Below are 12,790 nucleotides of genomic sequence, written 5' to 3' on the forward strand. Positions count from 1 at the left end.
AATCAGTGGCAGACAAGCAGAGAGGTGACGACAGCCTGTAAATGGAAGATAAATAAACAAAAAAAGGTAACTCGGAGGAAGTAGAAACTATGCAGGATGGGGGGGGGGATACTCAAACATGCTCAGAGAAGTGAGAAAAATGCTGCAATCATGAAACTAACAGGATGCTATTTTTAAAGAAAAGGAACAAATGAAAAAGCTAGAACATTAAAAACAATAGCTAAAATGAAAGCCAATAAAATGTATGGAGAAATATTTATAGATATAAAGCAAAAAACAAGGATATGGAAAGTAGAAGCGAAAATATAGATAGAGGATCAAACGAAGAGTTCTAGAAAGAGATAAATAGGAGGAAATGGCCAAATAACCCAAGTACCACAAAACTAAAGTATATATTTCTCCAGATTGGAAGAATCTGTCAAATGCCTAGCCTAGCACATGAAAATTAGGCCCCCAGACCATGGCACATCAATGTGAAGTTTTAGAATAATGGGGACAAAGAGAATCTTTTACAGATTTCCAGAGAGAGGGGAAAAAGTTACATAAAAAAGATGGTGAATCAGTAGACGTCAGATGTATCAAAACAACACTGATAACCAGAAGAAAATGGAATATTGTCTTCAAAAATTTGAGGAAAAATTATTTCCAATATAGAATTCTATATGCAAACCATCAGTCAAGTCTGAGGTTACAATAAGGACATTGTCAAACATGAATGTCTCAAAATTGGTGTCCTACATCTTTCCTGGAAGCCACTGGAAGATGTGTCCCACCAAAACAAGGGATATAAATAATAAGACTACATAGGAATCAGGAAACAAGAGATACAACAGGAAAATAGGAGTTCCTAGTATTATAGTGACATGAGAGCCCCAAATGGCCTATTTTCAGAGTAACCAGTCCAGATTGGGGAAATTCTTTACGAGATGAAATTGATTGAGCACCTAAAGTGAACGAGCTTATTAAGAGAAAACTAGACAACTGACAGAGTGTGGAGTTGAACTAATGTAAGTACATTGAAAACTAAGTAAATGAGAAAAAAAAATTTCCTGGGAAATAAAAGTAATTCCAGGGCAAATGAAATAGTGTATCATTGAAACACTAATTATTGAAATAACCAAAATTACAGTATAATTACAGTGAGAAGATGGAGGGTATTGTGGAGACAAGAAGAAAAGAAAGCTAGTGCTTCATCTTTCATAGTGGGAAGTCAATCAAAACTTAATATAAATACGTTATTTAAAGATTTGGAGGTAAATACCAGTGAATTAGCTAAAAGAGCTTTATGTGCTTATTTTTGAAGAAGAAATGGGCAAGGGGGACTCGATTCTGCCGGTAGTGTAAGTATTAGGACTAACTCTTTAAACTCATATATAATTTTGATTAAAAAAAAAGAAAACCCTTAGGAAATAAGCCTTCTTGCTAAAGGTCTGTTAAGGATCCATGGCATTTAATCCAAATATAATGTCCAAGTCATAATTCACACTATCTTTTCTCTGTATCCACCTGCAGGATAAGTACAGGTTGTTTTCATTAATTCCTATGTTAATCATAGTGCCTTGTTTCCTTGTGCTGGCGAATGACGTGAATTACTTAGCAGCAGTGATTTGGTTTCAGTTTAATAAGTAGAAGAATAAAATATGGATTGGAAAAAAGAGTGCTAGAACTATTATTTTTTGAAAAGAATAATAGCACATAACTAGATAAATGATCTCTATTTCACCTGTGATTTTATGTTTCATTTTATTTGAAGAATTGTCTGAAACAGAGGAGTAACCACCAGCGTTAAGGAGTTAAATCATTCCTATTTAAATCAAACTAACCTCCTTTTAGGGTAAGGTGGGCTGACGTTTGTAAACTATGATTTCTGAGGGTTTAGGTAGCCTATCAGAAAAGACACCTCACCCACACTCCTTTTTTTGTGGCACTAAGGAATCCTTACAAGTCTTGGAGTGGATTCTCATCATTTTGGCATAGATGTGGTACATGTGCCAAAAGCAGTGTAACAGTAGAGTGAATCAAAACTGTATTAAGCCGTATAAAATTTTATGTTTCTCCATTTTCTTTTAAAGTTGAATTTGTAATATTTTTTATTTGACATTGGCAGAGATTTACCAGAGACTAGAGAGCAGAATATCGCTCTTACATTCATTTACTTGTTCTTTCAGTCACACGTTCATGCAATCAATAAATTTCTTTTGAACACCTGCTCTCTACTGGGCACTATACTGTACACTGTATTTATGGTAGTTAAAATACTATACACTGTCCGTGCCCTCAAAGAACTTTAGTGGGTGAGATGGAAATTTATTTTTTAAATGAATTTACAAATAAATAAGCATATAATTTTAAATTATGATAATTGCTAGTATGAGAAAGTAATTGAACAGGGTAAGGAACTAATTTAAATGACAGGCATAGACTCTAGGTGGGACAGAGCATTTTCAGACAGTCAAAATTTCAAAATATTTATCTCCTATACACAGTACGTAGCAGCTTTCTCAGGAAGATGCTGGAGGATGCCTCCACCAAAACTAAAAATGTGAAGGTGAAAGGACATAGATAATAGAGTATCTGATACAGGAGGGAGAAGAAAGCATCCATCAAGGTGATGAAAAAGAAATTCCAGGATGTCAGCTGTGCCCCACAAACATGGAGAGCAACCAGTCTAGGTTGGATTTGAAAGAAACTTCTAGATAAATTGATAGGATATCTGATGCAGCAAAAGAAACTGAGAAGAGACTTGGAGAGAAATGGAATGGATTCTGGTTGTATTTTGGAGGTAGACTGATAGACCTTGGTTATTCTTTGGCTGTACAGTTGAGTGAGAACGAGTGAGCAGTGACCCCCAGGTTTCTGCCCGCATGGCAGATGGCTAGGTGGCATGTTCCTTCACTAGATTATGGAAGTCTGGAGGAAGAACAGATTTCAGGGGAGTATGAGAAGTCCACTTATACATGGAGTTTGGATGCTAGAGAGAGATTCAAATGGAGATGTCAAATGGCCAGTTAAATAAATAGCCTGGAGTCCAAAAGAGGGCTAGAGATATGATTATATAAGCATCAACATATAGGTGCTGTTTTATGCTATGGAAGAAGTTAGATTGCCTAGGGTGAGAGTAAGGCTCAAAAAGGTGAGAAGGCAAAGGATCAAGTCCCAAGGAACCACAACAGAATGTATAGAGGTCTGGTGCAGGAGGAGGAGCCAGCAAGGGAGACCGCAGAATGGAGAGGTGGGCCAAACTAGTCTGAGCTGGGTTTAGGAATGCATGTGAGTTGAGAAAGTAAAGACAGTGTATGTAGACAATGCTGTCAAGAAATTTGTTTGTGAAAGGGAACAGATGGGTTGGTAGTGAATAAAAGTGGTATAAAGGGAAGGTGTTTGTTTTTAATATTGCTATTTTTCTGTGAGAAATATTAAAGCACATTTAAACGGTGAGGATGAGGCTCTAGAGTGAGAGGCTGGAGATGGTGAAGAGGAAGAGGGAATGAGGAATTGGCCTTTGATAGCAAAACTTGTTAGGGGCTTCCCTGGTGGTGCAGTGGTTAAGAATCGAACTGCCAATGCATGGGACACAGGTTCAAGCCCTGGTCCGGGAAGATCCCACATGCTGCGGAGCAACTAAGCCCGTGCGCCACAACTACTGAGCCTGCGCTCTGAAGCCCACAAGCCACAACTGTTGAGCCCACGTGCCACAGCTACTGAAGCCTGCACGCCTAGAGCCCCTGCTCTGCAACAAGAGAAGACACTGCAATGAGAAGCCCACGCACCGTAACGAAGAGTAGCCCCCGCTCACCGCAACTAGAGAAAGCCGCGCGCAGCAAGGAAGACCCAAGGCAGCCAAAAATAAATTTTAAAAATAAATAAATTAGAAAGACATGTCAAGAAGAATGCAAAAGTATACCACTGTATTGGTGTAAAGACAAGTCACCTTTAATTCAGCCATGTAAAATGCAGTCTGTTATGAGTAATTTTTCTTCTTTGACTAAAAGCCTTGAAACTATGAATTTATAACAGTAATTTTACTGTTGCTATGATTACCTATATGTTATGCTAGTGAACATTTATTTTATAGCCTTGAATAAAATTGGGCCAGAACATTTTCTTTAAAGACTTAGATGTTTTTCCTCTTCAGGGGCATTTAAAAAAATGGTTTTGATTGTTCCTGTATTTGAAGAGTGTTTGCACTTATCAGTAATGGTAAAAAATGACCAAATATTGAAGGTAATAGAAAACAATTTCTGGGCTTAATTTTGTTTGCTTACTCTAAATTTTCCTCTTGTTTTTTGCAGAGTCAAGTAAAGAACAGTTTGCCAGTACAAACATTGCTGAAGAGCTGGTAAAACTCTTCAAGAAACAAATAGACCATGATAAGAGGGAAATGGTGTTTGAGGTTCTTGCTCCATTGGCAGAAAACGGTGAGAAAATAAATGCATCTCTTGATTTTTGATCATGTAGGCTTTTTCCATTTTTTTCTAATATTATTTAATGGCCAGCTATTTAACTCAAAATTCTTTTTTTTTTAATTTATGATGTGATAAGTTTTATTTTGGGTATCTCTAACTTCAGCTGCATTATCTACTGCATAACTATATCTACATTGGCCAAAGCTACTTTCCAAGTTTCTTTGATTTTATAATCTTGGCAAAGATGGTTCTGTAGCTTACACATTCTTATGCCAATCTGGAAAAGGCAGCCAGTAGGCTGAACTCCACTTATGTACCCTTGCAGGGCAAAAAGGTCATAAAAGTTGGAGTACCAGGCCTACCAACAGTGTGAACACTGGTAAACTATTCCTGTCTTTGAGCAAAAAATCTTAAGGGATACACTCTAGGAATAAGAGGGAACCAGAGTAAGGAAACCATCCCATATAAATAATTTTTCAAATACAGTGTCTAGCACACAATCAAAGAGGACCAGACACATGAGGAGACAAGACATTGTAAGCAAGAATCAGCACAAAGAACAGGAAACAGCAGCAAATCTCCAGATACTGGAATTATTAGACTTTGACTCAAAACAGGTATGCTTATTATGTTCAGAGAGTTAAAAACAAGCTTAAAATTTTTAGAAGGAAACTAGAAACTATAAAAAGTGGAATGAATAGCAGATTTGAAAAAGAAGCAATTGGAAATTCCTGAATTGAAAAATACAACCAAAATTAAGAACCTAATAGGGCTTCCCTGGTGCTGCAGTGGTTGAGAGTCCACCTGGGGACATGGGTTCATGCCCCGGTCCAGGAAGATCCCACATGCTGCGGAGCGGCTAGGCCCGTAAGCCATGGCCGCTGAGCCTGCGCGTCTGGAGCCTGTGCTCCGCAACGGGAGAGGCCACAACAGTGAGAGGCCCGTGTACCGCAAAAAAAAAAAAAAAAAAATTAAGAACCTAATAGTTGAGTTTAACAGCAGATTAAATATAGCTGAATTAGAGAACCAGTGAACTGGAAGATAGATTGGAAGAAAATCCAGAATGAAATATAGAGAAATAAAAGACCCAGTATACATAAGAGAGAATAAGAGGTACAGAGTATACAGTGAGAGGGTCTCATATACATTTTTTGGAGTCCCAGAAGGAGGGCAGATGGGAGGGCAGAAGTTTGAAGAAATTTTGTCAGAACCCTTACCAGAAATTATGAAAGATATCCAAGATTCCAGAAGCCCAATGAATTTAAAACATGATAAAAAGAAATACACATTTCGATACATCATATTGAAATTGCAAAAAAAAAAAAAGACTAAAGTTTTAAAAGTAGCCAGGAAAAATATAGATTACCTTAAAAGAGGCAAAAGTTTGACAGCTAACTTCTCGACAGTAGCAATGAAAGCCAGATGACAAACATCTCCTGTGTGCCAAAAGAAAATAAATTCAATCTAAAATTCTAGACCCAGTGAAAACACCCATCAAGACTGAAAGCAGAATGAAGATATTTTCAGGTTAGAAACTGCGGAAGTTCACCACCAATATACCCTTACTAAAGGAAATTATAAAGGATGTTTGTTAGAAAAAAGGAAAATGATTCCAAAAACAAAAGGAAACTGACTCCAGAAGGAAGGTTATAGGTACAAGGGAGGAGAAGGAAGCAAAATAACCCAGTAAATGTGTGTAAACTCATGAACATTGAATATATAAAATAATAAAAATAATTCACTGTGAAGTTTAAAATGTATATGTGTATAATCTAAAGTACACCACAGAATGAGTGTATAAATCTGGAGGGAGGTAAGAGTAGTTAAAGAGTCCCAAGACCCTTGTACTACATGGAGGAAAGTACTATTAGATTCTGGTGAATAAATGATTTCAAATTTTAAGGTGAACTAAAATAATTTTTAAAACCAATGTGTAACTACCAAACTAATGGAAGGATTTATGGAAAGATTTTTTTTGTTTTAATACCCCATCAATCCTAATTAACAGAAGAGCAGAGAGAAAAGGGAACATGGAACAGGGGGTAAAAATAGGGCAGAAAAAATCTGCTAGATTTATGACACAGTATTTCATTAATTACATTAAATGTATGTGGCCTGCATGCTTTAGTTAAAAGACTAATCGTTAACTGATTTTTAAAAAACCAGCTTTTTTTTTAAACAAGCAATGCTTCTTAAGTATGAGGAGATATAAAAGGTTGAGATTAAAAAGATTGGAAAAAATATACCATTGAAACCTAAAAAAGGCTGAGGTAGTCATATTAATATCAGATAAAAGAGACTTTAATATTAAAAGACTTGGTAGAGATAAAGAAGGTGACTTTATCATGATAAAAGGTCCAATTCCTGGAAGCTATAAAAATGTACATTATGTCAAAAGATATGAAGCAAAAATATTCAGAACTATGAGGTACCCTAAATATCCACAAAAATCATTATAGAACAAAAATTAAAAAATAGGAATATAGAAAATGTGGGCAACATGATTAAGAAAATTGATTTAATGGACGTATTTTGGAACACTGCACCCTGCTTCAGAGCCCTTTCTTTTCAAGTACATATGAAACATTTAAAACATGTATACTGATGGGAAAAATATCAAAGGATTGCAATCTTAGAGTATGTTCTCTGATCTAAGTGTATTACAATAGTAACTAATAATAAAAAGATAACTAGGAAATCCCCATTTGTTTAGATATTAAGAAATACACTTCAGATACCTTGGAGGTCAAAGAAGAATCATGAAGAAAATTAGAACATTTTTCTAATAATGAAAATGAGAACACTATCTCAAATCTTGTGTGTTGCAGGTAAAGCCATACTTAGAGGGATTTTTTTTTTCACTTTAAATGAATATAATAGAAAAGGAAAAAGCTAACATCAGTGAGCTCAGTATTAACCTCAGGAATTGAGAGAGGGAAAACATAAATGAAACCCAAAGAAATTACAATAGAAGGAAGGAAATACAGGAACTGAAATTAATAAAATAGAATATATGTAATGCAATATAAGCATATACTTGCCTATGTTGAGTCTGAAAAGACATCATAAAACTGGTAAATCCCTAGTAGGTTTAATCAGGAAAAAAAAAGAGAGAAAGCACAAATAACCAAAATCAAGAAAACAGAGATCTCACTACAGATCTTAAAGATATTCGGAGAATGTTATGAAAATTTGATGCCAATACATTTTCAAGTATGGGTGATATAGAATAGAAAAGCTGAGTAATCTTATCTTAATTTTTTTCCAGAATAGGAAAAGCAGATATACTCACCAATATATTTTGTGAAGCTAATAACTAATAAAATACCAACAAAGACAATACAAGAATAAAAATTAAAGACCAGTCTCACCATGAGCATAGGTCCAAAATTCCCATAAACTTTAGCAAACAAAATCCAATAATATATTTAAAAATTAATCATCATACCAAATTGGATTTATTCTAGAAATATAAAGTAGTTTAGTATTCCAAATGCAATCAATATAATTCATCACATTAAAACTTAATAAAGGAGAAAAAATCAAATGATCTTGTCATTTAGAAAAAGCATTTTAGAAGATTAACCATCCTTCCATGATTTTTAAAAACTCTTTGCAAACCATAACTAGAAGAGAATGAAAAGAATATATAAACAGAAGCCTATAGAAAGCATCATACTGAGTGGTATAACAAAAAGCATTTCCTTTTAAGATTGGGAATAGGAAAGGTCATCCCCATTTTTATTTCTTATTGTATTGTAGGAACTATCCAGTGCTGTAGAGTAAAAAAGAAAGAAAAGATATAGGAAAGAAAGAAATAAAACTATCATTATTCATAGATATGATTATGTATATCAAAAATATACTGGTGGTGCAGTGGTTGAGAGTCCACGTGCCGATGCAGGGGACACGGGTTCGTGCCCCAGTCCGGGAAGATCCCACATGCCACGGAGGGGCTGGGCCCGTGAGCCATGGCCGCTGAGCTTGTGCGTCCGGAGCCTGTGCTCCACAACGGGAGAGGCCGCAACAGTGAGAGGCCCACGTACCGCAAAAAAAAAAAAAAAAAAACATATATATATATAGATATAGATATAGATATAGATTAATTTTTAAAATTAGAATTTGGTTGGGTTGCCAGGCAAGACAAAGAAAAACATCTAAAAACCAAAGCATTGTATTTTTACATACCAGCAAAAACAGAAAATATATTTTTTAAAATGGCACTGTTTAAAAATGAAGTATAAATAAATAAATAAATACACTGTATAAAAAATGAAGTATTTAAGGGAATTCCCTGGCGGTCCAGTGGTTAGAACTCCTTGCTTCCACTGCCAGGGACCTGGGTTTGACCCTTAGTCACGGAACTAAGATCCTGCAAGCAGTGCGGTGTGGCGAAAAAAAAAAAAAAGGAATACTTAAGAATGGACTAATAAAAGATGTGTAATCTAAACAAGGTCTCTCTCTTTGTAGCCTTCTTCCTTAGCTCTTCCCCACCACTGTCTTCCTCAGGCACACCATTTACCAGAGGATTCGACTTTAATGCATGTAATAGATGTGTTTGTGTATGCTTATGTGAAATTGTATTGATATAGTTTCATGAATGTATCTGTTTATAATTTATACAAGTCACATTTTTCTATAAGTTTCCTTGTATTCTTAACTTTTGTTGCTCAACAATATGTTTTAAGAGTTATGCATAACATTCTGTTATATAAGCCTACTTCACTTTAATTATTTATTCTATTTATTCTTAGTTGTCAACAACCCTCATATCCAGCAAATACTGGATTTCATTGTTCATTTCTTCTTTGCTAGTTGTTTGAAAAGCAAGTGTTTCATTTGATTGAACTTACAAATGGAGAGATGACCCATAGTCATTATCCCAGACAGCATTCCAATTCTGCAGAAACCAATACTGACCCAGACAAAGAAATTATTGAAGCCATTGGGTAAAACACATAGATCTGTGTGCCATTTCTTTATGAAGATACCACATTTTGGATTTCTCTTTTTGTGAAATCTAGAGGTTGTGTTGCAATTTCAAGAAGAGGGTGGGACTGTATGAGACAATGACAGTCTTTTAACAGATACAGTTTTGGTGTTATTCTTTTTTTTTTTTTTTTTTTTTTGCGGTACGCGGGCCTCTCACTGATGTGGCCTCTCCCCTTGCGGAGCACAGGCTCCGGATGCGCAGACCTAGCGGTCATGGCTCACGAGCCTATCCGCTCCATGGCATGTGGGATCTTCCCGGACCGGGGCACGAACCTGTGTCCCCTGCATTGGTAGGCAGACTCTCAACCACTGTGCCACCAGGGAAGCCCATTTTGGTGTTACTCTTTTTAAAAAAACTTTTCCTGTTTAAGCAATAAATGGTTAGAATTGTTACTTTTTAATGTCATCTTGGAAATACCATCAAATGAAATTTGAAAAAATAAATAAATAAAAAATGTGTAAGGAAACTGTAGAAAGTCATCAAGAGAAATTAAAATCTAAATAAGTGCAAAGCTATATCACTTCCATAGATTGGAAACCTTGATTTTGTAATGATCTTATATCTCACCATATTGATCTGAAGACTTATGGCAGTTCTCATCAAAATCCCAAAGACCAAGAGTAGCCAAGATACTGTGAAAGAGACTAAGGTAGCAGAACTGATTTTATTGCATAACAATAATAAAACTTCATTCTGATAAAACTGTAGTATTTAAAAGACAATGTGGTATTGGTTCAAAGATGGACAAGAAGACCAGTGGAACAGGATAGCCCAGAAACAAATGGATGCATTAGTAGATGTTTATTTTACTAAGAAAAAAAGGTGTCACTGCAAAACTATATTGAAAGGACAATCTTTTTAATAAACAGTGCTGGGAATGGAAAAAAAAAACTGTTGGAGACACTCATACAATCCCACTTAATACTATTTTTCTTCTTTAAATTTTTAAAAATTTTTATTTTTGGCTGCGTTGGGTCTTCGTTGCTGCACATGGGTTTTCTCTAGTTGTAACGAGTGGGGGCTACTCTTCATCGTGCTGTGCGGGCTTCTCATTGTGGTGGCTTCTCTTGTTGTGGAGCATGGACTCTAGGTGCGCAGGCTCAGTTGTGGCTCGTGGGCTCTAGAGCGCAGGCTCAGTAGTTGTGGCGCATGGGCTTAGTTGCTCAGCAGCATGTGGGATCCTCCCAGACCAGGGGTTGAACCTGTGTCCCCTGCATTGGCATGCAGATTCTTAACCACTGCACCACCAGGGAAGTCCCAATACTATTTTTTAAATTTCACTTCAGATAGATTATTGACCTGAATGTAAAAGTTGAAACAAGAAAGTTTATCTTAAAATATGAGATAGGAGAATATCATCACAGCCTTGGAGTACAGAAAGTTTTCTTAAGTCACAAAAAGCTGTAACTATAAAGGAAAAATTTATAAATTTTGTTATTTTAAAAGGAAAAACTTTTATTCCTCAAAGGACACCATTAAGAGTGAAAAGCATGACAGTAGATGAGAATTTATTTACAACACATGTAACCAACAGAGGGCTGATGTGTACAATATATAGAAAAACTCCCTCAAATCATTAAGAAAAATGTAGAAAACCCAGTGGGAAAATGTGCAAACGATTTAAGAAGGCAAAAGATAAAATCCAAGTGGCTAATAAACACATGAAAATATGCTCAGCTCATTAAAAATCAGGAACTGCAAAATAAAACCACAATAAAATACCACTGTATACTTACCGGAAAGTGATAATACCAAGTGTTGATGAAGGTGTGGAACAGTGGAAACTCATTAAGTGCTGATGGGAGTGTAAATTGGTACAATTTAGAGAACAGTATCTACTGAGTTGGAGATATGCCTTCCCTGTGAGCCAACAATTCCGCTGTTAGGTGTGTACCCAGAAATGGGTACATGTGCACCAGGAGCCATTACAAGAATGTTCATAACAGCATTATTTATAATAATGAATAAATGGAAACAACTCATATCCATTAACAGTAGAATAAATAAATTATGGTATATCCATATTATGGAAAAATACACAGTTTTGAAAGAATGAAGACAGCTATAACCAATAGTGTAGATGAATCTTATAAACATTAAAAGGAAAAAGCCAACACTGAAAAATACATATTTTATGATTCCATTTATATGAAGTTACAAAAAAGCTAAAATTAACTATAGTTTTTAGGAATGATTATTTGGTGAAACTATAAAAGTATGGATGTGATTACCTTAAAAAGCATGGTGATTTGAAAGGGAGGGATAAGTGATAGAAAAAAGTAAAGCACAGAGGGGCTTCCAGGGTTGTTGGCAATGAATTTCTTGATCTAGGTGATAGTTACACAGTTATTTACTTAGTAATAATAATTGATTAAGAGTAACGTATATTTTATGCACTCTGCGGCATTTGTGGGCTTTTTTTCACCACTTAGAAAAGATTTTCAAATATACATTTATACACATATACCTGTACATATATATGATACATGTATGTACATATATGTACGTATATATGCAAACGGTGGTGATAAAGATAGATGTCCTTGGGCAGAATGGTATTGATCAGTGTGTGCTGGGCTGTCTACTTTGGCAGAATGCCGCATTAATCCTTTTTAATAAGGCAATTTAAGCCTCCCACATATATATGTGATTACAGTTAAACTGTTGAGAGGAAAGATCTGTAAACTTTAATCCTGACACATTTTAAATCTTCTGAATGCCTTAGATCTTATTCTTTAGGAAGAAATTTATTTTTCCTCTCATTTGGTGGTTTGGCCAAATAGGAAATTTTCATTGTGACCTTCAGTCAGTTTTATGCCAGAGAATGACCTGTACCCTTCCTTGCAATATTTCAAAATAACAGTGTTTTTCTCTCTTATTTGTTTTGTCCTCCACTATTTTCACTTGTGTTTTATAACTGTGTTGTGGATTGAATGATACTTTTGAAAACTTGTTTCTGGACTAGCCTTAGCATATCATCCTTGGTTTTCCTTGTATGCAAAGGAGAGTGATTCCAACATTTAAACTGGGATTTGTATAATTCAAGGTTTTTTGTATTTTTAAGGCTTTTCCATTGTGGCTTTCAATTCTAGTCGCCACACATTTCTACTTACGTCATTCTGTAACCAAGGAAACTCCCTACTTTGAGCATGGCACAGTGCAAGTATACCTTTTAAAAAAATATTACAGGTTGAATATTCTGTGTATTCTGAAATAATATGCTAAAGAATATCAGCGATACTAGTGATAGAAAAAAGCCAAACTTTTACACATTAAAATTGTCTGAAAGAACAAGTCTTAAGTATGAAAACAGTCTTTCCAAATAAAAAAGTTTCTTCCAAATAAAAAACTTGAACTGCCATTGCTGTAGATATGTGCATATACAGCTTAG

At 35.4% G+C, this 12,790-nt stretch overlaps 1 protein-coding gene across 8 annotated transcripts in view; it reads left to right on the forward strand.

The window, feature by feature from the left end:
- Positions 1-12,790, forward strand: part of RAP1GDS1 (Rap1 GTPase-GDP dissociation stimulator 1) — a 155,828-nt gene that overhangs the window by 116,006 nt on the left and 27,032 nt on the right. For all 8 annotated transcript variants that reach the window (XM_027116955.1, XM_027116952.1, XM_027116954.1 and 5 more), the window contains one exon: positions 4,293-4,418. In XM_027116955.1, the coding sequence (XP_026972756.1) occupies positions 4,293-4,418 (126 nt within the window). The remainder of the gene's footprint in view (positions 1-4,292; positions 4,419-12,790) is intronic.

Source organism: Aethalodelphis obliquidens, unplaced genomic scaffold, assembly GCF_003676395.1.
Source record: "Aethalodelphis obliquidens isolate GAN/ISIS:26980383/991018 unplaced genomic scaffold, ASM367639v1 scaffold17, whole genome shotgun sequence".
In the NCBI taxonomy this organism is placed as follows: domain Eukaryota; kingdom Metazoa; phylum Chordata; class Mammalia; order Artiodactyla; family Delphinidae; genus Aethalodelphis; species Aethalodelphis obliquidens.